The sequence below is a fragment of the Rhinolophus sinicus genome, chromosome 5, assembly GCF_057876585.1.
Source record: "Rhinolophus sinicus isolate RSI-liver-muscle chromosome 5, RSI-T2T, whole genome shotgun sequence".
Taxonomy (NCBI): Eukaryota; Metazoa; Chordata; class Mammalia; order Chiroptera; family Rhinolophidae; genus Rhinolophus; species Rhinolophus sinicus.
In genome coordinates this window covers 36962796-36990118 of record NC_142505.1, presented here as the reverse complement: position 1 = coordinate 36990118, position 27323 = coordinate 36962796, and the positions used below count along the sequence as shown (strand labels likewise).

At 46.4% G+C, this 27323-nt stretch overlaps 1 protein-coding gene across 12 annotated transcripts in view; it reads right to left on the bottom strand.

The window, feature by feature from the left end:
• MRAS (muscle RAS oncogene homolog) overlaps positions 1-27323 on the bottom strand; it is a 54539-nt gene that overhangs the window by 4214 nt on the left and 23002 nt on the right. For 8 of the 12 annotated variants that reach the window (XM_088798356.1, XM_019747705.3, XM_019747679.3 and 5 more), the window contains 4 exons: positions 27053-27263; positions 5976-6129; positions 4353-4452; positions 439-518 (listed from right to left, as the gene is read on the bottom strand). In XM_088798356.1, coding sequence (XP_088654482.1) covers positions 439-518; positions 4353-4452; positions 5976-6129; positions 27053-27245 — 527 coding nt within the window. In that variant the 5' untranslated portion in view covers positions 27246-27263. Of the gene's footprint in view, positions 1-434; positions 519-4352; positions 4453-5975; positions 6130-25427; positions 25463-27052; positions 27264-27323 lie in introns of those variants that run through there. The other 4 variants (XM_074312909.2, XM_074312910.2, XM_088798358.1 and 1 more) reach the window with 3 other exon arrangements.

The following is a 27323-nucleotide window of genomic DNA, read 5'->3' as shown; positions in this document are numbered from 1 at the left end:
GCCCCTGAAATTTGAGCCTGGGAATCAGAATGTTGTTTGTTCAGGTAAAATGTCAAAGGCCACTCTGGCATCAGAGCACGCAAGAGGAGAGGGACCTCCTTTTTACCGTGTTGACTGCTGCCGTGTTAAGCGAACACCAAGGGCAGGATGGAGGGGGCTGCCTCAGGGAGGCCAAGCTGCAAAACTGAGGGGAGGCTGAGCTGCTGCCTCCGGCAGGAAGGCACTTCCCTTTAGCTAATGATGGGCTTCACTCACAGGTACTAGGGCCAGCAAAGGTAGGTAGGAAGGGCAAGGGAAAGACATGAATGGAGGTATAAGAAATCCAAATACAGGCCCAGGAGCATCCAGCCTTGGCCTCGGATCGAGGGGCTGTGTTCCCCCAGCACTCCCACTGCCATCGTGGGGCAGAGGGCCCCTTTCTAGGGAGGCAGTGCTCACCTGATTACTCTAACCAGGTCATGGAAGGCTTTGTCGACGTTCAGAGGTGGGTCCTTGGCACTGGTTTCTATGTACGGAATCTGGAAGGCAAAGCTCACATGGTAAAAGTGGCACTGAGATCCACAAAGCCTTGTTCCCTAAACATGCAAATTCTCAGAGACCCTGAGGAGCCCTATGCTTTTAAAGCCCCCACAGAGCCGTGGCTCCAACAACCCATGTCCCCTGGGTGACTTCTCACTTTTTAAGGTTGGAAAGTTTTACTGACAGCTTTTCCAATTCCCTCTTGTTCTCTAGTCACAGAGATATTTAATAGCTCCCTAAAAACAGAATTAAAATGATCTTTTTACATACTTGAAGACTTTCGTTTATCAAACTAAAATATGTTCTGATTCTACTCATTTTTTCTTTCTGAAGTCTATTTCTTTACCTTGGGGGGATTTCTGCCCCTCTTTCCAGTCCCTCCAGAGGGGACTCCGGTGGGAAAGGCTGAGGCAACGCTGGGCCATGGGCAGGACTTTGCAGCTTGGTGTGCCCTGGCCAGTCTGTGCCCCCCGCCCACAACAAGCCTGCCCTGCCCAGCTCCTGTTTGGTCTGCATCCACAACCTCCGAGCTCAGCTGTGTTTACAGAAGGCTTGTGTCTGTACTTTCAATGCCCAGTAATCATCACCGGGCTGAAAGGCCGCAGCAGCACATGGGGAGATGCGGCAAAGGTGACCCTGTAGGGTGGGTGGGGGCCGTGTCCACACCAAGACGCACAGGGAAGAGAACAAATGCTCCATGAGGTCAGGACACGGTCCTGTGCTCTCGTCTTCTCATAACAGAGACCCTGCAAAGTTGGGACCCCATGGGTGAAGAGCGTGTGGGATTCGCACAACTCCCTAGAGGAGATGGAGGTAAGCCAGTTATGACCGGACTGAAGAACTTTGGTATTTTTTACAACTTTTTCCTCATTAAAAAATCAAGCCATTTCATAACAACACATTTGAAAAAGAAAAGCATTAGTGAATACAATAAAAATGATCAATACTTTAAATGCACTGGGGGGTGGGGAACAGTAAGTTGTTATTTTAGAGGAGTCTGTTGTAAACATTGCTCAGAACACATCATAAGGGTTCTTCCCACCATTGTTATCATGAGAGGTCAGATGTTCACGTGTTGGTGTGGCTTCAAGCAGGGGACTTGTTGGAGCTGACCAAACACAACAGGCAAAGCACAAGGGGCAGGGTTCGGGCCTCTGAAATACTCATTCAACAGATATCTGCGCCTGTGATAACCCTGAAAGGAAACTGCCCTCCACTGCAGACTATCAGATTATAGGCTGTTCATCGAGATGATTGTTTGGCCTCTAAGGCCTTCACAGCCCTCACTGCCCTCACTCTTCACGTTAATCCTCTGAGGTAAGCAGCTGGGGAAACTGAGCTTGAAGTGGTGACGTACTTGCCCAAGGCCACACAGTAGAGAATCAAGGTTTGACCAGTTGCATGCCTGGTCTCCCCTGGACTGGTGCGGGTTCTGAGGTCAGCTTTGGAGCCTCTTCCAGATGAGGCAGATGTGACCAGAGTCCTGTGTGACCTTGTGAGGCCAGGACAACATGCTTCCCTGTGCACACCAGAGGGGAACTGGGAAGGCACGTGCGCCTGGGACCAGGAACTAGCTGGGTCCTTCGTGTCCTATAATCCTGCCAGCTCAGTAAGGCCTGGGTTCCAGGGCCTCAGACCTCTCCTGCCTTCCTATGCACTGCTCAGAAGGACATGAGTTATAGTATCCCCCAGGTCCCCAGACATCCTCCACCTTCTTCCTGGGGGGTCCTGCCTCTACCACTGAAGAAATGCCAATGTGCTTTATCTGAGTTCTTAGAATTCTAGGATTTCGGTAACAACAAGACCTAAACTAAGGGAAACCCTGCAGCAAACAATATAGCATTTGACTCCACCAAAGGGCTGGGAAATGCCATCTCCCTGCATTGGATGGAGGCAACCTGCCTTGGTCGGCTAGGGAGGAACTTGCCTTATGAGCTCTAAAATCAGGATGTTGTCGATAGTAGCTTGCAGAATATTTGGTCAAATAATAAATGAGGTGGCAGTGTCGGCTATAGAAGAAGCATCGACTGAGAGACTGGTGACCTGGGTTCCAGTGGGGCTGGGGGTGGGGCACTATGCAGCAGCGTGACACCCTGGAAGCCACCTAACCTCCTGTGTCTCATTCACTTTTATTTGCAGAACTGGGCTAGTGCTGCCCTCGCAGCACCCTGCGCCCGTCCCCACTCACGCACCCGAGGCTGCTGGGAGGGAGTGAGGTGTTTGTGAAAGCCCTTAGCAAGTCCTCTTCAGATGATTCTATAGAGCCCAAGGCCGTGAAGTGGAAATGGCTCCGTGGGCCTCTCCTGGTTAGGCTGCTGGGCCAGGCAGGAGGCCTGTGTGTAATGCTAAACCCAGTGGTAGTTCTTAGGCCCCATCTGCTGCTGAGGAGCTTGCCTGATGCTCCCTCCTCCGTGAGGAATTTCCTTTTCCTGGCTCCATGACACCCCACGCTGGTCGTCACTGCTCAGTCCTTCCTACTGCTTCCTCCTCATCTCCCCACATCACAGCACTGACATGTCCCCAGCCTCAATCCCGAGGCCCCTCCCCTATGTACACCTACCCTGGTGGGCTTCATGATTTTAAATTCTATCTGCATGCTGCTGATTTCCAGTACTAGCCGCCAGACTGGTATAAGTGACTGTTGTCTTGACGTCTCCACTGGATTATCTCCTCGGCTCCTCAAACTAAAGACCTAAAACCAAGCCCCTGATCTCCCCACACACTTGCTCCCAGACTCTTCCCCTGCCCAGTTACTGGAACCCCCGTCTGAAAGTGGCTCATGTCCCAAACCTTGGAATCGCCCTCGGTTCCTTTCTGTCTCTCTCACCCCACACCCAGTCTGTGAACACATCTCGTTGGCTCTCTTAGAAATATATCCAGAATCCAACTACTTCTCGTTACCTTCATGAGCACGAAACGGGTCCCCATCCACCTGCACCTGGGTCAGTGCAGCAGCCCCTAACTGGTCTCCCTGATCCCACCCTAGTCCCTGCAGACCATTCTCAACACGGCCACCAGAGAGAAGCCATTCAGCCATCAGTCAGACCACATCACTCCTCACTCAACCCTCCAAAGGCTTCCCCTCTCACTCTCAGCAAAACTTGAGGCCTCTCTGACCTCACTCCTACTGCTCACCCTCCTACTCCTTCTGCTCCAGCTACGCTGGCCTCGTTGCTGTTCCTCAAACTGCCGCCCCCGGGCCTCTGCACTGATGATTCCCTCTGCTGGAACATTCTTTCCCTGACATCTTTCCCTCACCTCCTGTAAGTCCCCATAAATATGCACCCTTCCCAGTAAGGCCTTCCCTGACCACCTTATTTGGAAAAGCACCCCCTCCACCCTACATTCCTGACCCCCTTCTCTAATTTACTTTTTTTCCACAGCACATGTCACCTTCTGACACTGTAACTTGCTTTGTTTCCTGTCTCCTGTCACTAGAAGGAAGTACCATGAGGCAAGGAGTTGTGTTTCCCAGGGCCGAGGATTCCACAAGGCAGGGCCCAGTGAATGGCAGCTGATCCCACGATTCTGAGCATAATCAGGAGGCTGGCTCAGAGAAGGGGACAGAAGCCAGTCCTCTGCGCAGCCCAGGGATGAATCTGCTGTGTCAGGGGCCAGGAGGTGGCCTCTATGCCACAGCTTGCACCGCTGTGAAGGTACCTTCTCCCCTCAGAGGAGATACGACTGACTGGCAAGAGGGTGCTTTCTCTCTGGTCTGTTGTCTTGTTTCACAAAACATCCTACATTGCAGGTGCCCACTATCTAGGAGGCCTGAGTTCCATTCCCACAGACCAAGACTGCAGACACACACACACACACACACACAAACCTACATTGTGTTTGGTCGCCATTTCTTTTCCTTGCTCCCTGGTGATTTTCCTCAAATGCATCAAATCAACTTTGTTGGCCACGAGGATCATGGGGAATGATTCCCTGGGAAATAAAGAAGAGCAGTTCATGAGGTTTCGCTGTCCTCGCGCCTAGGGAAGGCAATACAGCCACACCTCACACATAACACAGCGCACAGTGCCTCCCCAGTGGCCTGGGGCTGACTTAAGAGTCCTTTTCCCCACATCTCCAGGAATGGGAAGGGGCATGGAGACTGGCTGCTGGCCGTCTTGGTTTGAAGTCTTAGGCCTGTTGCAAGGTGAGCAAGGGGCCCTTCAGAGAACCCCCTGGCTTAGCACTGTCAGTGAGGGCCCTGGGGCGGGGAGAGGTGAACTGCTGGGCCAGGGGCTCAGTTTCCAGACCTGCTTCCTCCCATCTCTCGGTCACCCCGATGTACGACCACGCAGGGTTGCTGTGGCCCTCAGCAATGACACGTGAAGAGCGCCAGGGCCAGGGTCTGGCACATAGTTGGCACTGACTAAATGGCAGCTGCAAAATCAGGATGGCACTGCAGACAGGAAGGGCGGGATCAGGAGACCTGTACCTTAAAGGTTCCCACTGACACATGTGGCCATACTGCTGTCCCAAAATGAATGCAATGCTAGGCTCACAGCATCTCCGTCAGCATTGGCTGTTTTCATTAAGGAAATTATCACTGGACAGGTGAAAACTGGTACTTTATTATTTCTCCTTGTACTTCTTTGATTAGCAAGAAGGTTGAATATTTTCCCACATCTGAGTCATTTATGTTTTCTCTTTTGAGATTCCTATAGTCAGGGGGGAAAAGTCAGTCAGAGCCTCACACTGAGGTGTCTGAGGCCCCACATTTCTTTCTTGGAGGGGTGTGTATATATATATATATATATATATATATATATATATATATATATATATATATATGTGTGTGTGTGTGTGTGTGTGTGTGTGTGTCTGTGTCTGTGTGTGTCTGTGTGTGTTGTATCCCCTTTACCTTGTGAAGTTAACACTTGGCCTTTGGAATAGGTGTTAACTGGATTTTTTGAATTTATTGAGATTTGCTCAAAGCTGGCTGTTTTCCTATTAGTTTGTCCTTTTACTTCCTTTATATTGCTTCTTTAAGATCCAATTAACTGAAAAGAACAGCTAGGCTTAAAACAGACTTCAAATTATTTAAATACTCCATATAATGCTAAGGAAAAAACATGAGCCTTTAATCAGGGGATTGTTAACTCTCACAGACAAATGAAATTTGACCATTTATAGCATATACTGGAGAGAAAATTCACTTTTTACTTTTAACAACAATTTGCTTAAATTGGGGCTGAAAGACAAAGATGTTACTTATGATTCCTTGCTTCACCCGTGGGGACATTTTAGGAGAGATGGGAAGGAGGTGACCCTTTGAGGCCCTGGAAGTCACTGAACCCCATAGAAAGAACTAGTGTAGGAGTCAGAGGGCCCAAGGTCTGAATTCAGCTCTGCCCCTCTGAGCTTCAGCTTTCACCTGAAAAACCTGAGAGAGGCAGACAAACAGACAGTGCCTGCTGTGAACCAGGAGCCAGGGAGGTTCCTGGCCTGGCTGTGCTCACCTGTCCTTGACGCGCAGGATGAGCTGATGGAAGCGGTCCACGTGCTCGAAGCTGGCCTTGTCTGTGACCGAGTAGACGATAAGGAAGCCGTCCCCTGTGCGCATGTACTGCTCCCGCATGGCACTGAACTCCTCCTGCCCGGCCGTGTCCAGAACTGGGATGGGATGGGGACAATCAGGGGCTGTCACCCCCACCCTGGAGCCCCTGCGGCCTACAGACCCCCACGCTGCTTCTGTCCCCTCTGTGGCTCAGTCTGAACTGTCCCCATGAAAGCCGCACATGCTCCCTGGGCTGTGCTGTGAGGGACCCGGTGGGGCCTCGACACCTCAGTGTGAGGCTCTGACTGACTCGTTTGTGGGCCCACTGATTCCAACCCACGGTGCTCCCTGGGCCTTAATTCTCAGTCTCCAGAAAAGCCTCATGAAGTCTGTGATCAACTCTCCTTCAAAGTCCCTCTGGTGAGCGCCTGGGCCTGAGCGTGGGTCCCTGTGCAGCCCTTCCAAACTGATTCTTGGGGAAGTGACCTGCCTCTCTGAGCCTCCCTTCCTCCTTTGTAAATGGAGACAGTACCTCTACCTTGCAGCCCCTAGGGAGGAGAGCTCGTTTGTGGACGTGTCTGGGGAAAGCTCTGAAGAGGCCATCGGGGTTAGAGGCTCCTCAGCCCATGTGGACAGAGGCCAGGCAGGCAAAGGGGAAGGAATGACCCTTGAGAGCCAGGGTCACTCACCTCCTAGATGGGGCTGTTCCAAGGGGGTGGGAGGAGGAGCTGGGGCTGGAAGCAGGAGCAGGAAGCTGGGGAGAACCATTTCAGCAAAGGCTCTCCCCACCCCCCATCCCACCCACCCGTCTCACCCTCCTACCCCATGGACTCCTGGTGCCTGCTCTCCTTCTGAGATAAAATATTTGCCCCTGCCTGTGTCAGAGAAGTCACAGCCACAGCTGGGGTGGAGGCGTGGGGGTCTCACTTTCAAAGTGCAAGCCTGACCCCTAGGCTCTGCCAAAGCCCTATGGGTGGCATGAAGTCGGAACTCCTCAGCGCCATGGGAGGCATCTACTCACCTGCTAGCCTCTCCCCATTCTCCCCCCATTCTCCCAGCTCACTTTCTTCTCTGACCAGACCCAAATTTCCCTCCCTGGAGGCAATGGAGTCGCTGGTTACAGATTTTGGAGCCAGATTCTGGGCTGAGTCTGGCTCCTCATTCCCAGAGTGTGACCCTGGGAAAGTCACTTCTCTGTGCCTCTGTTTCCTAAAACGGGGATCAGGCGGTTTCGAGTTAATATACTAAGGCTCTTGATGCTGTGCCTGGCACGAAGAAGTCCTTCATGAGGGTCTGCTGTGAGCCTGTTATCGCCCCCTGGGGGGCTCTCCCCACCTCTGGGCCTGGTCTCCTTTTCCCCCAAAACCCCAACCCCCCACTCCCCTTTCTTTCCTTGGCGGCTGACTGTAACCCACAGCATCATGCTGCCTGAGCCCCCATGCCTTTCTCACCCCAATACGGACCCTCTTGGCATTGTTCTTGTTGCCTATTTAATCTGCCCGCAGCTGGAGTGTCAGCTCCCAGAGGCAGGGATCTGGTCTGTGTGAGTCTATTTACCTAGAGCCTGGCACAAACTGTACCCAAATAGTAGCTGAATGAATAAGTCAATGTGCACTCTATCCATTTTGCTCATCCACTTATTGATTTAGGAAATATTTGAGAGCCTACTACTACGTGCTAGGCAGTGTTCTAGGCACTATGGATACAGGCTGAATGAGGCAAAATCCTTGCTCCCCTGGGATTTATAATCTAGTAGGAAGACAGATGAACAAATGAATGGATACTTTCTGGTGGAGATGAGTACATACTATGAAAAACGATTAGCCATTGGAGGTAACTGGCAGAAGTTGGTGTCGTTTAGGATAGGGAAGGAGGGCATCTCTCAGGAGGTGATATCTGAGCAGTGACTAAATGACCCCCCACACCTAGAGGGAGAGCATCCCAGGCAGAGGGAACACAGGGAGTGGAGGTGTGCAAGGACAGGCCTGATGGCCTGGGGGAGCGGAGGGAAGGGTGAGCAGAGGACGGAGAGGAGGTGAGGGCAGGTCTGGCACCCTGCTGCCCTGGGGTAAGGCTTACTTCATGCTAAGCAAGACAGGGGCCACTGGAGAATCTGGACGAAAGAGTCACATGATCTGTAGGACATCTGTGCCCTGGCTGCTGGGAAATCACAGACCAAGAGTAGAAGCAGGGGCACTAGGTAGGAGGTTAGTGCAATAATCCAAGCGAGACATGATGGAGGGTCAAATGAGGATGGCGAGGGTGGATGCTGTGAGAAGTGGCCCGATTCTAAGACAGAGCCAACAGGAGCAGGGCTCTCTGGAGGAAAATGTGGGGATGTGGGTGGGGGATGAGAGAGAACGATACTGAAGACAATGACTGATGAGTCACTGAATGAATGAGAAATAAATGATGGTGTCATATACTGAGGTGGGGAAGACTGAGTGAAAAACAGGGTTTGGGGGGTACTCGGTTCTTGACACAGGCTTCAGAACCTCTCAGACACCTATGTGGGACTTCAGATAGGCATTTGAAGACTTAAGTCAGAAACTGAGAAGACGGGCAGGAGTGACAGACGTGGGAGTTGCCAGTGTACGGGTGGCAAGGAAAGCGAGTTATCAGGGCACCCAGGAATCCACTTCTCAAGCTGGCACCTGTACATAGTGTCCGGGAAAGTGATCTTGTCCCACAGCCTGTCATCACCCCTGCGCCTCCTCCTGAGTCACTCAGCATGTCAGAGGGGCCCAGCTTGGTGGATACAGGACCTGCAACGTGCTCCAGACACAGGGCTACTCTCGCCTTGTTCTCCTCACGTATGACAGAGGGGCAGGGCTCCTGGAACTTCAGGTCCTTCCAGCTCTGAAATAATCCTAGAATTATTTGATCTGGACATAAAATGGGCAGGCTAAGAAAATGGGATCTATAGCTGAGGACCAGTGTGGAAACTGAGGCAGTTTCTCCAGTGTTTCCCGGGGAGGTGGTAAGAAAACTGCACCTTCACCTGGAGGGAATGGAGCCCTTTTTCCTAAATAAATCCCACTCAGAACTGCAATCAACAAAACAGATGAAATGGCGTGGATTTGGCTGAAGTGGGGATGAGAAAGCCTGTATTGAACAGGAGAAGATAGTAAGGTAATAAATATTGTAATTAATATATTCACAGATTTTGTGTGTGTGTATTATCCAAAACAAAAACTAGAGACCTAGGATACCGAAAAATATGATCATTCAGAATAAAAAAACAACTCAGTAGGGAGCTGAATATCAAAATGGACCCCTGGAAAGCAAAAATAGTCATTTCAAACATTTAAGGTCTTAGAAATTATATTACCTGTGCTTTCTAAAAGAATTACTGGAGGATATACTCCAGAAAAGTGAAACATGGATCCACAAAAGAGAAAGATGAGTATTATAAACAATGGTTTATATAAAGCAAACAGCAAAGCATAAGAGTTAAGTTTAAATAACTATTGTTACACAATGGGAAGAAAATGAACGACAATTTGCAACTATAATCTATGATGATCCATATGTGAGGGTGGGGGCTGAGAAAAAGAAAATTACTACTAAAGTTCTTGACTTATTTGTGAAGAGGCTAAAGATAAGATTACATCCAGATGCTGATAGAAAAAATGTAAGTATACATATACACATGTATATATGTAAATAGAAATAAAACTCAAAACTTCCTAATAATTACAAGAAAGAAAAACAGAACAAAATAAATGGAACCAATCCAATGAAAAGCAAAAATAAACTAAACAAAAATAAGAAAGTTAAAAGAGTATACATGAAGTAAGAGGGCAAAAATAAATCTGTGACTAACAACAATAAATGCAAATGGGTTAAATTCATCTGTTAAAAGCAGATACTTTGTATCTATGAGCTCAGGTTTTTTTAGTTTCCTTTTGTTCTTTTTAGGTTCCATATGTAAGTGAGATCATATGGTATTTGTCCTTCTGTGTCTGACTTATTTCACTTAATGCCCTCAAGATCCATCCATGTTGTTGCAAATGGCAAGATTTCATTCTTTTTATGGCTGAATAATATTCCATTACATATATATACCCCATTTTCTTTATCCATTCACCATCAATGGACAATTAGGTTGTTGTCATGTCTTGGCTACTATAAATAATACTGCAATGGGGTGTGTATATTTTTTCGAATTAGGGTTTTCCTTTTCTTTGGGTAAATACCCAGAAGTGGAATTGCTGGATCATATGGTAGTTCTATTTTTAATTTCTTGAGGAACCTCCATATTGTTTTCCACAGTGGCTGCACCAATTTACATTCCCACCAACAGGGCACAAGGGTGCCCTTTTCTCCACATCCTCACCAACACTTGTTATTACCTGTCTTTATAACAGGTGTGAGGTGATATCTCATTGTAGTTTTGATTTGCATTTCCCTGATGATTAGTGATGTTGAGCATCTTTTCATGCACCTGTTGGCCATCGTTGTACAACTGAAACTAATATAATGTTTTATGTCAATTATTACCTCAAAAAAGGCAAATACTTAATCCAAAAAATCCATTTGTCTAGTAATACAAAATGACACAGAAAGATTAAAGAATGAAAGAATAAAATAGAATATGCCAGCCACATGCATCCACAAACAGAATTCAAGGCCAAAGCATCAAACAGTACAAACCACAGAATTTATAATGGGAAAAGGTATGAGTGTCAAGAAGTGCCAAAGTCACAAATCATAAGCATCGAAGAATGTTGCCTAAAAATATATGTATAAGAAAATGATTTTTAAAAACAGGAATTGACAACCCTCATAATCATTGTGGGAGAACTGAACAGGCTTCTCTTAGAGATAGAGAGACAAGTGGACAAGAAACAGAGAAAACAAACTTTACACTCAAAGAGAAAATAAGTATTTTTAAATGCACATGAAATCATCACAAGAATTGGCCATATGTTAGGCCATAAATAAAAATTTCAACAAATTCCAGAAAGCAGAAATCATATGAACCATCTTTTGCCTATACTGCAATAAGATCAGAAATTAACAGAAACGTAAGTATAAAAGAATCTATCCACGTGAAAATTTAAAAGGCTATATTGCTCTATAACTCTCCAGTTAAAGAGAAAAGCAAACTAGAAATTACAAACAATTTAGAATTGAACAAGAAGCAGTAATAAAACCTCTGATTTAAGGCCAATGTGATATTCAGAGGAAAATTATAGCTTTAAATGCACTTCAGAAAACAAGAAACACTGAAAATTGAATAAGCATTTAAATCAAGAGGCTAGAAAAGGAAAAATAAAATAAAACCAAAGAAAGAAGAAATCATCTTCAAAGTAGAAATTAAGAAAACGGGAGGAAGGAAAAAGTATTGCTATCTAAAAATAAAAAGCTGACTTGTTGAAAAGACCAATTAGAAAAAAACACACAAACACAAACTTTTAGCAATCCTTATCAGAGAAAAAAAGACAAATAAGCATTTGCAAAGAGAAAAGGCCTATGACTATGGATATAGATATATACTTAACTATGAGAAAACTATATACCGTTTTATAGCAATAAAATTTCAATTCTTGATGAAACGGATGATTTAAGAAAATACAAAGGAGCAAAACTGGTTCAAGAAAATATATAAAATCTGAATAGGCCAAAAATTGTCGATGAAATTAAAGAGAGAAAACTTATCCCCCGAATAGCACAAAGCTATCCTTGCAATCTTAACATTGTTCCAGAGGACAGAAAATATAGGAATTTTCCAGCTCATTGTAAGATCCCAGCATAATCCTAAAAGTGGACAGGGATAGCATACGGGTGTGTGGTGACTGCAAGGCCTGTAGCAGTTTGGGGGGCAGAAGCAACCTGCATGTGGGACCCTAAAGGTGTTTTAGTTACACGTTTGCCAATTATTTTCTAAATACTACTCTATACCAACCACTCTGCTTGGTACTTTGGGCGGTTAAAGACTAAGACACATCAATCAATCTATCAAGGAACTTAGAGGTCAGTTGGACTGATACTTAAAGAAAAATAGTAACAGTGTGGAATAGCACGTGATACATACTGTGGCAGATCTAGGGAAACGGGGGGGGGGGGGGGGGGATGGTGGAAGGTTTCAGCAAAGATGGGACATTTAATCCTGCGCTTGAAGAAAGAATAGAATTTGACATAAACAGATGGGGCCTGGGAAAGGTCTTCCAGGCAGAGAAACAGCAGGAGCCAGGGCCTGGAGCCTGGAAAGAAGAGGGTAGTGAGGAGGCTGGGGTGCTGGGGTCAAAGGTTGTGACAGCGAACAAGAGGGGGAGAGCAGAGGCTGGGGACCCGGGGTCCTAGACTCTGTGGGCACTAGGGAGCTATTGAAGGTGCAGAGAGGGGAGAGGGACAGTCAGAGGAGGCTGAGTTTGGCAGCCAGAGAGGAGGGCCCTGGAGGCAGGGAGGCCTGTGAGGAGGTGCAGGAGGGTCCTGGGCAGCGGCGACCAGGGCATAAGCGCACGTGGGTGTTTGAGACGGAGAGGAAAGGATGAGTGGGGACACTGAGGACAGAGAACACAGGGAAGAGCTGTAGGAACCGAGGAGAGGAAAGTTGAGGGCACCTTGGAAACTCCAAACTTTGGGCTCTGGGAGGGCAGGTACAACCAGGGAGGAGGAGGGAGCCGAGCTGGGCCCAGTCTGGTGAGGAGTCCCATCCCTTGTCCAGCCCTCCCCTCCACACACATATACCTGCCTGGCAATGGCTGGTCACGGGCCCCTTGTCAGCAGCTCTGCCTCCAAGACTTCCTGGGGGAGGCTGAAGACAACGGGCAGCTAAGCTTCTAAGAAATTATGATTCTGCCTGTGTTCCCCCTGATGTCATGCAGGTAGGAACCCCTGGGAGACGGAAAGGATTAGTTGAGGTGGGAGAAGAGGTGTTCTGCGTGTGTGTGTGTGTGTGTGTGTGTGTGCGCGCGCGCGCGGGGATGGGGGGGGGAGAGAGAGAGAGAGAGAGAGAGAGAGAGAGAGAGAGAGAGAGAGAGAAAGTGTAACAGATTCTGGAGACAGAGGCGGTGCGTGGGCCTGTCTGGCCTGCCCCAGTCCTCCCACCCGAAGGTTGGGGCCAGCATTGTTGCTGAGGAGGATTTAAGCGTAAATCCTGGGGCTGCTGTTGGGTCTTGGGGATTTCAGAAGCTAAGCCCGACCCGCAGGTGTGGCATGGGGCCCCAGGCAGGTGGAGGGGGCACCAGCCCGGGTCCCTACTGAGCCCTCCTCTCTTCCCCCTCCCCTTTCCCTTTCTTCTCTCATTCTCTGTCCTTCTTGCTCTCCCTTCCTTTCCTCCTCCCCACCCCTCCTTCTCCAGGGCATCCAGAGGGAAGCAAACCCTGGCATGGAGGGTACAGCCTAAATGCTTGGACTAAAAGTGGTCCCACCCAGTATTCCTGCTGGCAGCACGCACTGCGCCAGAGCTTTATACACTCGCCCTCTCAGCCCTCCTCACGGTGGTGGAAAGAAGGTACAACTGGACCCTAGTACAGATGAGAACACTGAGGCCCAGGGAGTTAGAGGGATCTGCTCAAGGCTACATGCTGTGAAGGCGGGCACTCCAGTGTCCCCAGCTGCCCCAGCCAGGCCAGTCTTTCTTCAACCAGAGGGTGTGGGTATGGCCACCCAGAACCAGCCAGGCTGTGTCTCGATTCCAAGCTTTTGCCCAATCCATGACCTCTAAGGAGAGTGCCCTCCAATTAGCCGCAGTCTGTCTCCCTCCTCTCCTGAGGGCCCAGCCTGTGACCGCAGTCTCAGCCCTTCCTACTGTGTGTGCCATCGCAACTTCCAAGTCCTGGCTCAGCTCCCCACCATGGGTGGATCCCCAAAGGGCAGAGCCCAGCTTTCCTTTATCTGGGTCCCCCAAAAGCTTCAGCACCCAATGAGAGCTCAAAAGGTACGTGTACGATGACTGGACAAATGACACGAACGCTATACGAAGTGCGGTTATTGTGTTCAAACAGCCCCCACCAGCGTTAAGGGAAATCCCTAAAAACGGACTCTTGAACTTCTCTTACACACTCTTCAGGGAGAAGTAAGAGTTCTGGATAGAAAACAATAGAGATGATAATTTCTAGAGACAATATGCCTCCAAGGACCATGCTTGCTGTTGTCTACGTCTCTAATCCACAGACCCACATGGGGGGCAGAGGGGTTGTATCTATTTTACAGGGAACTCAGGTGGGGAAGCCTGTGTCCTTCCTGGGAAAAGACTTCAGTAAAGTAATGCTGCCACCTCATGGAGCATCAGTAGCGATGAGGGCTCTTCACCACTGTAACTTGTGCTCCGCTTTCTGGATAAGGGTGTGAATGGACTAGGCTGGGTGCCAGGCAGAAGGGCTGGCTGCATCGACCATGCACTGTTCCCGGAAAAAAGGCTGCTTTCTTCTTCTTCAAGGCGCGGGCAGGCATGGAAAGCCAGGCCTCTTGGGACTCTCGAAGGAGTGGAAGCTAAAAATCCTGTGGCAGGTGGGGCTGGCTCCCTGGCGAGGAGGCAAGAGTCCCTCTGGCAGTGGTCCCAACCTCCCAACCTGACTTCAGAAGACAATCAGGAGAGAAGTACTGGCCACCTGCCCCAGGGGGCACAGCTGCGGGAGCAGGTGAGAGGCTCTCGGGATATGTTTTCATGAGCTCCACCTCGTAACTATTCTGGGAGGCCAGTATTTTACAGATGAGGAAACTGAGGCAGGGCTAGGTTAGTGACCCACCTGCTCAGGTTCATACTGCTAATGAGTACAAGAGGCATGATTGGAAGCCAAGCCTGTTTGGGTCCAAGCCTTGCTGAGCACCCCAAGGCCTGTGAAGAGGAGCAGGTCTAAAAGGAGGGGTGAGGACAGAAGGCCTGAAGTTTGCAGAGACAAAGGCCTAGAGCCTGTGCTTCCTACACCCGCGTCCCCGTGGTTACCCTCCACCTACTCCACACCTGCCCGGGCAGTCACACGTGGCTGAGGGGAGAGGACTCCTAGCAGTGCTGGCTTGGCTCCCTTTAAAGACCTGAGCACCCACATACAGGGCCTTTAGAGCACCCAACAATTCTAAACACATTCCTTTCCCATTACCCTCCCCCTCCTGCGGTCACCATTTCCCACTGCCTCCTCTCTCCACACGCCTCCACTCCCAGCTAAGGTCTGAAACAGAGAAAATCATGAACTAAACCTCACATGCTTCCAGCCCCAATCCAACCCACCTCAGAGACAGCGGAGGCCTCACACATGCACTGCTGTTGAGAAGGTGAAATGGTACAGCCACTTTAGAAAACAGCTCATTAGTTATTTAATTAAAAATGTTAAACAGAGACTTATCCTATGACCCAGCAATTCCACTCCTAGGGCTAGACCCCAGATGGAAACACGTGTCCACACAAAAGCTTGCACCTCAGAGCAGCAGTATTCATAACAGCCAAACAGAGGAAACAACCCAAATGTCCATCAACTGATGGAAGGAAAAAACGTGGAGCACCCATATACTAGAATATTATTGACACATAAAAAGGAATGAAATTCTGATGCATGCGATGATACATATGAACCTTAAAAACTGTATGCTAAGTGAAAAAAGCCAGTCACAAAAGGCCACGTACCAAATGATTCTGTGTATATGAAATATCCAGAATAGGCAAATCCATAAAGACGGGAAGCAGGTTAGTGGTGTCAGGGACTGGGAGTAGGGGGGAATGGAGAATGACTGCTAATGGGCATGAATTTTTGTGGAGGGAGGTGATGAAAATGTTGAGGAAATTAGGTAGTGTTGATTCTAATGACTGCTGATTTGTGAACCGATCAGCAATTCGTGATTGCACAACTTTGTGTATTTACTAAAAACCACTGAATTATACATTGTAAAAAGGGAAACTTTACATGTAAATTACATCTCAATCTAAAAACTGTATGGGAAAAGAAACCCCACCTCCCTCTCTCTGAAACACATGCTCTGCTTGTCGTCACTCCAGGACATGACCTACTCCTGCTCCTACCCAAGACCATCCCCTCCTGCTGGGCACTAGATGCTGTCCCCTGTCAGCTATTGTCCCCTCCGTCTCCTACATATCATCCATTTTTCTCCCTATTGGTTCATTTCCATCAGTACGTAAATATGCTGTGATTTCTCTCACCTTAAAAAAATCAGACAAAAATAACACAGAGCCAAAAAACACAAATAAAAACACCCTCTCCTTGACCTCACAGCTCCTTCTAGCTGCTGTCCATTCCGCTATTCCTCTCTACAGCCACACTCTGACTTGTCTATGCCCACTGCCTGCTCTTCTTCCCCGCCAATCGCTCCTGAACCCACTATAATCAGACTTACATTCCCACTACACTATCAAAATTGATCTTGTCAAGTCGCCAGTGACCTCCATGTCATTAATCCAGTGGGCACTTTCAGTGCTTATCCCACTGGACCACTTGCCGGCACTGGATGCAGCTCACGGTTCCCCTCTTTTGGAAGTCTTCTTCACTTGGCCTTGGGATGTCACTCTCTCAGTCCTTCCCTACTGCAGTGACTGGTCCTTCTCTGTCCCCCAATCACCCTCTAAACACTGGTGGGTCCTCATGCTCAGTCCTGGGACCCCTTCTCTAACCACATTTGCTTCCGCAGTGACCTCTCATTTCATGGCTTTACATGTCAACTCCAAAATTTCCATCTCAAGCCTACACGCCTCCCCTTACTCCTGACTCAGATGTCCAGCTGCCGGTTTGACTTCTATTTCTATGTGTGAAAGGCGTCTCAGATTGAACATGTCCAAAATTAGACTCTTGATTTCCCCCCAAAACTTGCTTCCCACCAGTCTTGCTAATCTTGATAAGCATCGCTCTATTGTACTGGCTGTAAAGGCCGAAGACTCTTCCCTCTTTACCCCCACCCATCCATATACCACATCAACAAATCCTGTTGTTTCCTCCTTAAAATACACCCAGAATCTAACTCCTCCTCACTCCTCCTTCCCCAGTGCCCTATTCTACCATCAGGAGCCTCTTAACTGGACTTCTTGATTCTGCCCTGGTTCCCCTACAGTCTATTCTCCACACCATAGCCAGAGTGGGACTTTAAAACATCAGTCAGACCATATCCTTTCTCTGCTCAAAACCCTCCACTGGCTTATTTCCCTACAAGGCCCTAGGAGATCAGTGCCCTCCAGCTCTCTCTGACCTCTCTTATCAGCTTCCCTCTCACTTGCTCTGCACCCTGGCGTCCTAGCTAGTTCCCAAACAGGCCAGGCACAGACCTGCCTCAGGACCTTTGCACATGATACCCTCTCTGTCTAAGATTCGCTTCCCCTAGGTACAGGCACAACTTTCTCCCTCAGGTCTCTGCTCCAACATCACCTTATCAGGAAGGCCTTCCCTGGCCAGCCTACATAAGATAGCAACCCCCTCCTCACCATCTATTTCCCCTACCTTGCTTATTATTCTCCTTCACAGCATTTATCATCACCTGACACATTGCATATTTGTTTATGCTCTGTCTACCCCATTTTCACATAAGCTTCATGAAGCAGGAACTTTACTTTGCCAACTGGGGCATCTTCAGAGCCCGAAAGAGGGCCAGGCACATAGCAGGTACCCAGAAGTATTTGTTGAATGAATTAGTGAACTCGTTCATGGTGAACTCACCCATAGGACTCAGGGGCCAATCCATACATCACTGGAGGTAATGGCTGTAGAGAGGAGTAGAGAGAGGTGGTAGCTCCAAGTCAGGCACTCTAGCCTCATTCCTGAACCTCCCCAGGTGCAGGCAGATGGGTTGGTGGCCCCTCATCAGCACATGTGATAGGGTCTATTCTTGAAAGCACCAAGCACCCTCATGAACAGTAACACAAATCATAATAGAACAATCACAGCAACAACTGCATCTGCTGAGGCCTACTATGTGCCGAACTCCTCACACAGTGACTTACTCCCTCCCTCACTCAATAAACAAAAACCAAGCACCTAACAGGTGCCAGCTCCAGGCTGATATCAGAGATACAATGGTGGACCACGTTTCTCCTCAGGGAGCTTACAATTTGTAATGTTTCATTTAGTCTTTGCAACGACTGTGAGGGCCTGTCCCATTGGGACAGAGACCGCACCCATGAAGGCATGCGGTCTGGGTCCAGGTGCTGTCTGCCCAAGAGAAAGGGGAGCCCTCAGGCACACAGAGCTGGGGCATGGGGACAACAGGCTGACAATGGCTACACTGGGCCTGGAGCTGGTGGCATCACCCAACACAAGGACAGACAGGTGAGATCTCAAACCTGTTGGGCTGGTGCACTCAGCCCCAACTGGTCACATGACTCCTAATAGCAATCATCATGGTGTTCTGAAATCAGAGCAAAACCTCAAATTAACCGCAGGAGTACAGGACCTGATTGTCAGCAATGTCAGAGGAAAACCACCTGGGGCTTGGGGTGCTGACAAGCTTAGAATCACCCCAGGCCGTGCTGTCATTTTGAAGGAGGAGGGTCCTTGCTGTACCATCATCACTCTGCCTTGTTGAGCTGACTCTAGGTCACTGGCTGATGGTGGGTCCCTTGGCTCCTAGGTTGCCCAGTGGGGCTGAGGTGAGCACAGAGCAAAATTAAGATCCTTGGCTTTGGGGTCAGAGGAAATGGGGCTCTGATCAGCTGTGTGACCTCGGACTTGTTACTTCCCCTGAGTCTTAGTTCCATCACCTGCAGGGGCCTGACCAATCAGAGGGAACATAAGGCAGTAGTGGCGGCAGCAATTTCCACTGGTATGGAAATAGTTCACCATTTTATCAACTAATACAGTACCGTGTTTCCCCGAAAATAAGACCTAGCCGGACCATCCGCTCTAAGGCATCTTTTGGAGTAAAAATTAATATAAGACCCGGTATTATATTATATTATATTATATTATATTATATTATATTATATTATATTATATTATATTATATTATATTATTATATTATAGCGGGTCTTATATTAAAGTAAGACCGGGTCTTACATTAATTTTTGCTCCAGAAGATGCACTAGAGCTGATGGTCCAGCTAGGTCTTATTTTCGGGGAAATACGGTAGTACTGGTGCATCTTGGCTGAAGAGCAGCTGTGCTCACCTGTAAAGTGGAGATACTCATTTCAATTGAGCAGCTTGTTACAAGCGTGAAATAAAGCAATCCTTGTAAAGCCCTTAGCACTGGGTCTGGCCTTCAGATACAGCCTGGTCAGCAGTAACGACTAATACTGCTGGGAAGACAGAAGGAGCAACAGTGAAAGAGGGCTTGGGAGGCAGATCTGGCTTCACTGTCTACCAGGGCTTTCTCCCAGCGCTGCCCCAGACACCTTGGAAATCAGTGAGCTCCAAGTTCCTAAAAGCATTCAAGCAGTGATGGCTGACGGGACCAGGATAAAGGGTCAAGCAGGGGCCTACCAGGCTGGATTTCATCATCTCAGGCCAGCAGCCATGTCCCCTTATAAAGGAAAAGAGGAAAATTCCTCCCACATCACTGCCGGCAGGAAAAGGGGAGCATGCGTAGAAGGGCAGGCCAGTCCTGCCTGGACTCCACGCTTGGTGGGGGCCGTGGAGAAACGCCTCCTCTGAAGTTGACCTAAGGGCTGCTGAGCATACAAGCCCACCGGGTAAAGCCCCTAGATCAGGAAAAAACTCAATAAATGTTCCTTTTCCTCTCCCTGACCTTCCAATGTCCTCCTCCCCTTCCCCTCCCCAGAAAGAATGTGGATTCAAGTGTTCAGGGAAAAACCAGGTCCAGGCCCCTCCGAGAAGACAACAGCACTTGTGTCTGAGGTTTGGGAAAAAGCCAGGGTGGAAACGTCCCAGCTTCTGAGGGTGCAGGAGAAGAGCCAGGGCTTTTGCTCCCTGTAAAGACTGAGCCCCTGCTAGGGGACAGAGTGGCTACAGAGCTGGGCCCAAGAGCCCCGAGGTGGGATGGGGTGTGTGGAGACTCCAGGTTCACTGCTGTTCTCTGTTGATGCAAGAAAGATGCAAGATTCCAGAGGCTGGCTGGGCAGAGGGTGGGGCTGGGGGCCACGTGAGTGGGAGGCCCAGAAACACCTGTGCTTATTATAAGCGGGCAGAGGATTTGATCAACATCCTATGATGCAGGCTTGCGACTTGGGTCAATGTAGGAGGCAGCATGGCAGGATGGAGAGCTTGACAGAGTCAAGAGGCCCTCGGCCTGGCTCTGCCTCTAGCTAGGTCTGACCATAGGCAAGTCCCTTCTCCACCTGCACCAGTTTCCTCAGGTATAAAGTGAGGGGGCTGACACCACAGAGCTCAGGCACCTTCCAGCCCCAATCTAACAGAAAAAATAGGCACACAGGACTCCAAGACAAAGCAATTGAAAGCAGGGACTGGAACAGGTATCTGTACACCCACGTGCATAGCAGCATCATTCACAATAGCCAAAAGGTGCAAACAAGCCGAGTGTCCACTGCTGGATGAATGGATAAACAAAATGTGGTATACACATACAGTGGAATATTATTCAGTCTTAAAAAGGAAGAAATTCTGGCACATATCACAACATGATGAAACTTAATGTCATTGTGCTAAGTGAAATAAGCCATTCACAAAAGGACAAATGTGTTATGATTCCACATATAGAAGGTACCTAGAGCCGTCAAATTCATAGAGACAGAAAGTGAGTGATGGTTGCCAGGGGCTGGGGGATAGGGGAGGGGGAGTTATTCTTTAATGGGCAAGGAGTTTTAGTTGGGGAAAATGAAAAAGTTATGGAGATGGAGGGTGGTGGGGTTGAAGAACAGTGAGAATGTATTTAATGCCACACTGTACACTTAAAAATGACTAAGATGGTAAATTGTATGAATATTTTGTTTATTTCCACACACACTCACACACACACTCACACACACACACACACATCCCTCCAGGACTCTGCTAAGGCTCGGTCTTCCTGATTCATGAAGCCTGAGCACTGGGGTATATGGTGAGTCACACAGCTGAAAGCCAGAGCAAGGTGGGGTTAAAAGTCAGAGACCAGAAGAGAGGGCTGGAGAGCCGGGAGATGGGGGCGCTGACGCAAGCCCACAGCAGAGGTGAGGCCGTGACGGTGGTTATATGTTCCCAAAGTAGGGCCCTTAACAATGAAAGGTGAGACAAGGATCCCAAGTCCCTGTGGGAAAGAACTCTGGCGGGCTTGGGGGGCCCACAGGCACTGGAGAGCCTGGCTGCTGGCCCCTGAGGTCAGCCATCTCCTGCCTCTCGGATTCTGGGAGGACACGGGCAATGAGGCCTTGAAAGAAAACAAGCACCAGGTTTGGAATTCTCACAGAGGCTGTGAGAATCCTGTGTGGAAACCACAGAGGAGGCTTCCCGAGCGAGCTTCTGAATCTCTGATCTGAGACTCGCATCGGGACTGGAGCACCTGGCCCTCTGAAGGGCTTTGGGCAAGGAGGAAGGAGGGCAGGTGAGTGTGTCTGCTGACCCTGACAATCCAAGCCACACCCCCGCTCCCCAGCCAACCCCACATTTCAACTCCCATTCCCAGAGGCTCAGGGAGCAGCTGTGTGTGGTGGGAAAAGATGGACAGGCTGACAGCACAGGAGACAAAGGGAGTTCAAACCATTGCTAGCTGAGTGAATCTGTGCTTTATTTTCTCCACCTACAAATGGAGCTAACAACAGAGGCGACCACAACAGGGTTTGTAAGAATTAAAAGAGCACATGCAAAGTGCTTAGCATGGGCCTTCCGCACCGTAATTGCCCAATGAATATCAGTATTGTCATCATAATTATCATTCTCCTCTTCATCATCATTGTCACCATCGTTACCATCGTCATGCTGCCATGTTTCTGTTCTTTCTGAGTTGGAAGAAGAGCAACCCCAGTATTCAGAGCACTTGGAAGGAAACCGTTGCTTGGCACCTCCCTCCTGCCCACCAGGGTGTGGCTGCTAAGGAAGCAGGACCTCAGGGCTCTGGATGCCCAGGGAAAGTCCTGTCCACCCCAGGGCTGCAAACTACCCCAGAAGGTGGCAGAGTTACACTGGAGCCTAAACCAACCAGCCTTTGATTCAAGTTCCCAAAATATGGGACATCCTTTTAAATGCCAGACTAATTAATATTTAGCTGTAATGTTTTAAGCCTTCCTTTTCTTAATACAAGACCTAATAGAGTGGGAATCTCAGATATGCCCCTGAGGCAGTCCTGGGTAGGCAATGCTCTAAATCAAACCTGCCCCTTGTGACGAAAGGATTCGAGACGTGGCACCTCGGGGAAGCCCAGGAGCTTCAGAACACAGGCTTTGCAAATTCACACTTACACAGTAGGGCTCCCTCTCACTGCTGTTACTGTTATAAATGTTATCATAAAATCTTTCTCAAAACCACCCTTGAGGAAAACTTTCTTCCCCTCTGAAATGAATCTAATACCTAAAGTTACTTTTTTAAAAGTTTGAAAAGTTTATATGGCTGTAGAGGGAAATAATATTTATTGAGCTCCGACTACATATCAGGCATGGTGTGACTCTCTTACACGCATTATGCAATGTTTTTCAGAATGTGTTCTGTGGGAATTGCCCAGAATGAGGTGCAAGAAATCGTCCTTTTAGGAAATCCTAAAGACAATATGGTTTACAAATATGCTTCCAATGTATGTTCATAGATATTGAAGCTTCTTTTAAGTCCTGCAGTAAAGAAAACTGTTTATATTCCTTTAACTCAGTATATCCCAAAGTATATATTCAAATGCGTGATGTATGAGATGATTTTAGAATGTTCATACATGTAAATGTTTAATTTTAATAGTTATATATATTTATTTTAATGTACGTTAGAAAAATATAGCTAGCATATCAAACCTGTAACTGCACATGTTGTTCAGGGTTCATTCATTCATTCATTCATTCATCATTCATTTATTCCACAAAGATTTACTATGGATTTACTGTGAGGATTTACTGTGAGCCAAGCAGTATTCTAGATGCTGAGAACATAGCAGTAAATAAGGTCCCTGCTGTCATATATTTATATTTTATTGGGGAGTGACAAATAAACAAACAAGTAGATGGATTAAACAAATATAAATATATGTTCAACAGTAAAAGGTAAAATAAAGAAAAACAGTTGGGCAGGGGGACAGGAATGACAGGGGTGGAGTGGGTACTAGCGTAGGTGGTTTGATCAGGGAAGACCTCTTAGATAAGGTGGCATTTGAGTGGAGACCCAAATGAAGTGAGAATGTATTTCTGCATTAATAACATTCTAGATAGAGAGAACACCAAATCAAAGTCCCTGAGGTGGGAACATACTTGATACCTGATGTAATTGTTCAAAGTTCCAGGGCTGCAGACAAGCCCCTGAGGGATGGTGCCTTGTAAAATTAAGATATAACTCAAATACCATAATATTCACCCTTTAAAATTGTTTTTCATTTTAAAATTCAATTTAAAATTCAGTGGTTTTCAGTATACACACAAAGTTGTATTTTTAAGTGATGATATGGTTCTGGTTCTGGCTAAGATGGAGGAACAAGGTCCAGCTTTACCTTCTCACCTACAACAACCAAAACCAGACAAAATATAGAAAACAATGGTTTTTCAAGACACTGGACACCAGGCAACAAAGGATGGTAACCCCCTAGGTGATGGGATATAAAAAGAAGTGACGGCACCTATGAATGTTCAGCTTACTGCCTTGAGTTTGTTTCTAGGCCAGTGTAGAGAGGGAAAACCCAGGGATAAAGAATGTCATTTTACAATAATAAAAGGGTCAGCTCATCAAGAGGATGTATCAGTACCAAACATTTATGCACTTCATAATAGAGTGTCAAAATACATGCAGCAGAAACTGATTGATAGGAAAAAATAGGCAATTCCACAATTATACTCTGAAATTCAATACCCACTCTCATTAGTTAACAGAACAAGTAGACAGAAAATCAATAAGGATATAGAAGACTTAGACAACACTATCAACCAGCTTGATCTAATTGACATTCATAGAACACTCCATCCAATAACAGCAGAATACACATTCTTTTCATGTGCATATGGAACATTTACCAAGATAGACCATATCCTGGGCCATAAAACAAGCCTCAATATGTCTTAAAGAATTCAAATCATATACTGTACATTCTCTGACAAAATGAAATTAAAATAGAAATCAATGACAGAAAGATCTCTGGGAAATTCCTAAAGATTTGAGAACTAAATAACATATTTCTAACTGACCAATGGGTCAAAAAAGAAATCAAAGGGGAAATTAGCAAGTATTTTGAACTCAACAAAAATGAAAGCATAACTTATTACACTCTGTGGGATGCAGCTAAATGAGCAGTTAGGGGAGATTAATAGCACCAAATGAGTACCTTAAAAAAAAAAAAAAAAAAAGAAGTGTTCAAATCAATGACATCAGTTTCCACTTTAAGAAGTTAGAAAAAGAAGAGCAAATTAAACCCAAAGTAAGGCAGACAAAAGGAAATAATAAAGAGTGGAAACCAGTGGAGTCAAACCAATAGACTTAAAAGTCGGTTCTTTGAGAAAATCAATGATATTCATAAATATCTAGCCAGCCTGATCAGGTAAAAAAGAAAACACATAAATTACCAATGTCTGGAATGAAAGAGATAACATCACTGCAGATTCTACAAATATTAAAAGAACAATAAGAGAATATTATGAACAACTTTATGCCAATAAATTTGATAACGTGGATGAACTGAACAAAATTTTGAGACACAAACTACCAAAGCTCACTAAAGAAGAAATGGATCACCTGAATAGCCCTGTATTTATTAAAGACACTGAATTTGTAGTTTAAAATCTTCCTATAAAGAAAACCTCAGGCCCCCACCAAAGATGTCCTCTTAGGTGAATTCTCCTAAACATTTAAGGAAGAAGTAATACCAATTTTGTTCAGAGTCTTCTAGAATATTGAAGAAGGGGCATACTTCCCTATTCATTCTATAAAGCCAGCATTACTAGAACATTACAAGAAAACTATAGAATAATATCCCTCAAGAACATAAACACAAAAATTCTAAACAAAGATTTAGCAAATCAAAACCAATAATATAGATAAGGACAATTCATGGTAACCAAGGGGGGGAGGTTATATCCCAGCGATGCAATAGTGACATTTAACATTAGAAAAATCAACCAATGTGATTTGCCATATTTACAAACTGAAAAAGAAAAACCGTATGATTATCTCAGCGCACACAGAAAAAGCATGTGATAAATCGAACATCCACTCCTGATAAAAATTCTCAGCAAACTAGGAATAGAAAGGGCATCAACCTGATAAAGGGCATCTATATTTAAAAAAAACAAAACAAAAATAAACCCTACAGCTAACATCATACTTCATGCAGAAAGTGAAAGCTTTCTCTTTAAGATCAAGAACAAGACAAGTATGTCTTTAGTCAGTGAAATAAGGCAAGAAAAAAGAAACAGAAGCCATCCAGACTGGAAAGGAAGAAGTAAAACTATCTTTACTCACAGACATGATCATCTATGCAGAAAATCCAATGGAACTACAAAAAAAGCTAGAATAAGTGAGTTTAGCAAGGTTGCAGGTTATAAGATTAATATACAAAATTCTATAGTATTCCTATATACTAGCAACAAAAGATTGAAAACTGAAATAAAAACCAATATCATTTATAATACAGATGTAGATATAAATCTGACAAAATATACACAAGACCTGTGCACTCCAAACTACAAAACAATTGATGAGAGAATTAAAGACTGAAATGGAGAGAGAGACTGCGGCCATGGGTAAGGAGACTCAACAACGTTAAGATGTCAATTCTTCTCAAACTGATCTATAGGTTCAACACAATTCCAACCAAAATCTCAAATTTTAGAATTTAATGAATTCTAAAATTAATATGGAAATTGGAAAAAAAAAACGAAGTTGGAGATTTAACAATACGATTTCAAGACTCACCATTAAGCTACAGTTATCAAGACAGTGTTGTATTTGTGTTAAGACAGACATACAGATCACAGAAATAGAATATATGTATAACCAATTTTCATCACAGGTACAAAAGCAATTCAGTGAGGGAAAGGACAACCTTTTCAACAAATAGTGCTGGAACAATTGCATACCCATATTTAAAAAATGAACTTTGTTCCACACTTCACATCACATACAAAAATTTACTCAAGACAGATCATAAATCTAAATGGAAAACCTAAAACCATTAGACTTCTGGAAGAAACTATAGGAGAAAACCTTTGTGACTTTGGGTTAGGTGATGATTTCTAAGATACAACACCGAAAGTACAATCTAGGAAAAAACAAACTGATAAGTGGGACTTCATGAAAATGAAAAACTCTGGTCTTTGACAGATACTGTTAAGAGAATAAAAAACAAGCCACGGGCTGGGAGAAAATATTTACAAATCACATATCTGACAGAGGACCTGTATCCCAGTGGTTTTCAAAGCTTCCCTCCTAGAATGACATTCTATGATTAATGGCTTCTTGTTTGAGAGAGACTCAGAGTATAAAGTAACAATTGGGAAGACTCTAGAGCAGTGGTTCTCTAACTTCAGCACCACATGGAAGGCTTGTTAAGACACAGATTGCTGGCCCTCACCCTCGGAGTTTCTGCTTCAGTAGTACCTGAGGGTTTTCATTGCCTGTAAGTTCCCAGGTTATGCGTCATGCTGCTGGCCTGGCCACCACACTCTGAGAATTGCTAATCTAGATCAATTTAGACTAAACTAGATACACAATGTCAGATGCAAGTTTTTTCCCCTTCAAGGTACAACTACTAAATAAACTATGCTTATTAAGAAATAATTTATTTCCCCCTTTTTCATTAGCTAGAGACACCTGTAAATGTTCATCAGAGCTTCTGATCAGCAAGAAGTAAGAAACATGACATCATTGAGTTGGCATGATTTTAGACCTGTCTCTTTGTTGAATATATATTTTGGTGTCCACAAAGCTGTTCAGATTTCACCCAGGAAACCATACACAGCCTGTACCAACTGTCTCATAAAGGCAACTTGAAGGAAACCATCATGCCCCACTAAAACCTGTCAACTTTCCCTGACTCTCCGCATCTAACGTCCCAGCCCCATACAGGGCTGCCCCCCAGGTCTCACCGTCCAAGATGGCCCACTGATTGTCAATCTCCGTATGTTTCAGGTAGGAGTCTTCGATGGTGGGGTCGTAGTCAGGCACAAAGATCTTCTGGAAAAACTGGATGGTGAGGGCACTCTTGCCCACACCCCCGTCTCCCACCACCACCAGCTTGTAGGTGGGGAGGTTGTCACTGGGGACAGCGCTGGTTGCCATGTTTCTGGTGGGTCAGACCTGGGGAGGCAAGAAATGCGGAATGAGGCAGGGGGCTCTTCCTCTCTGACTTAGGGGAGA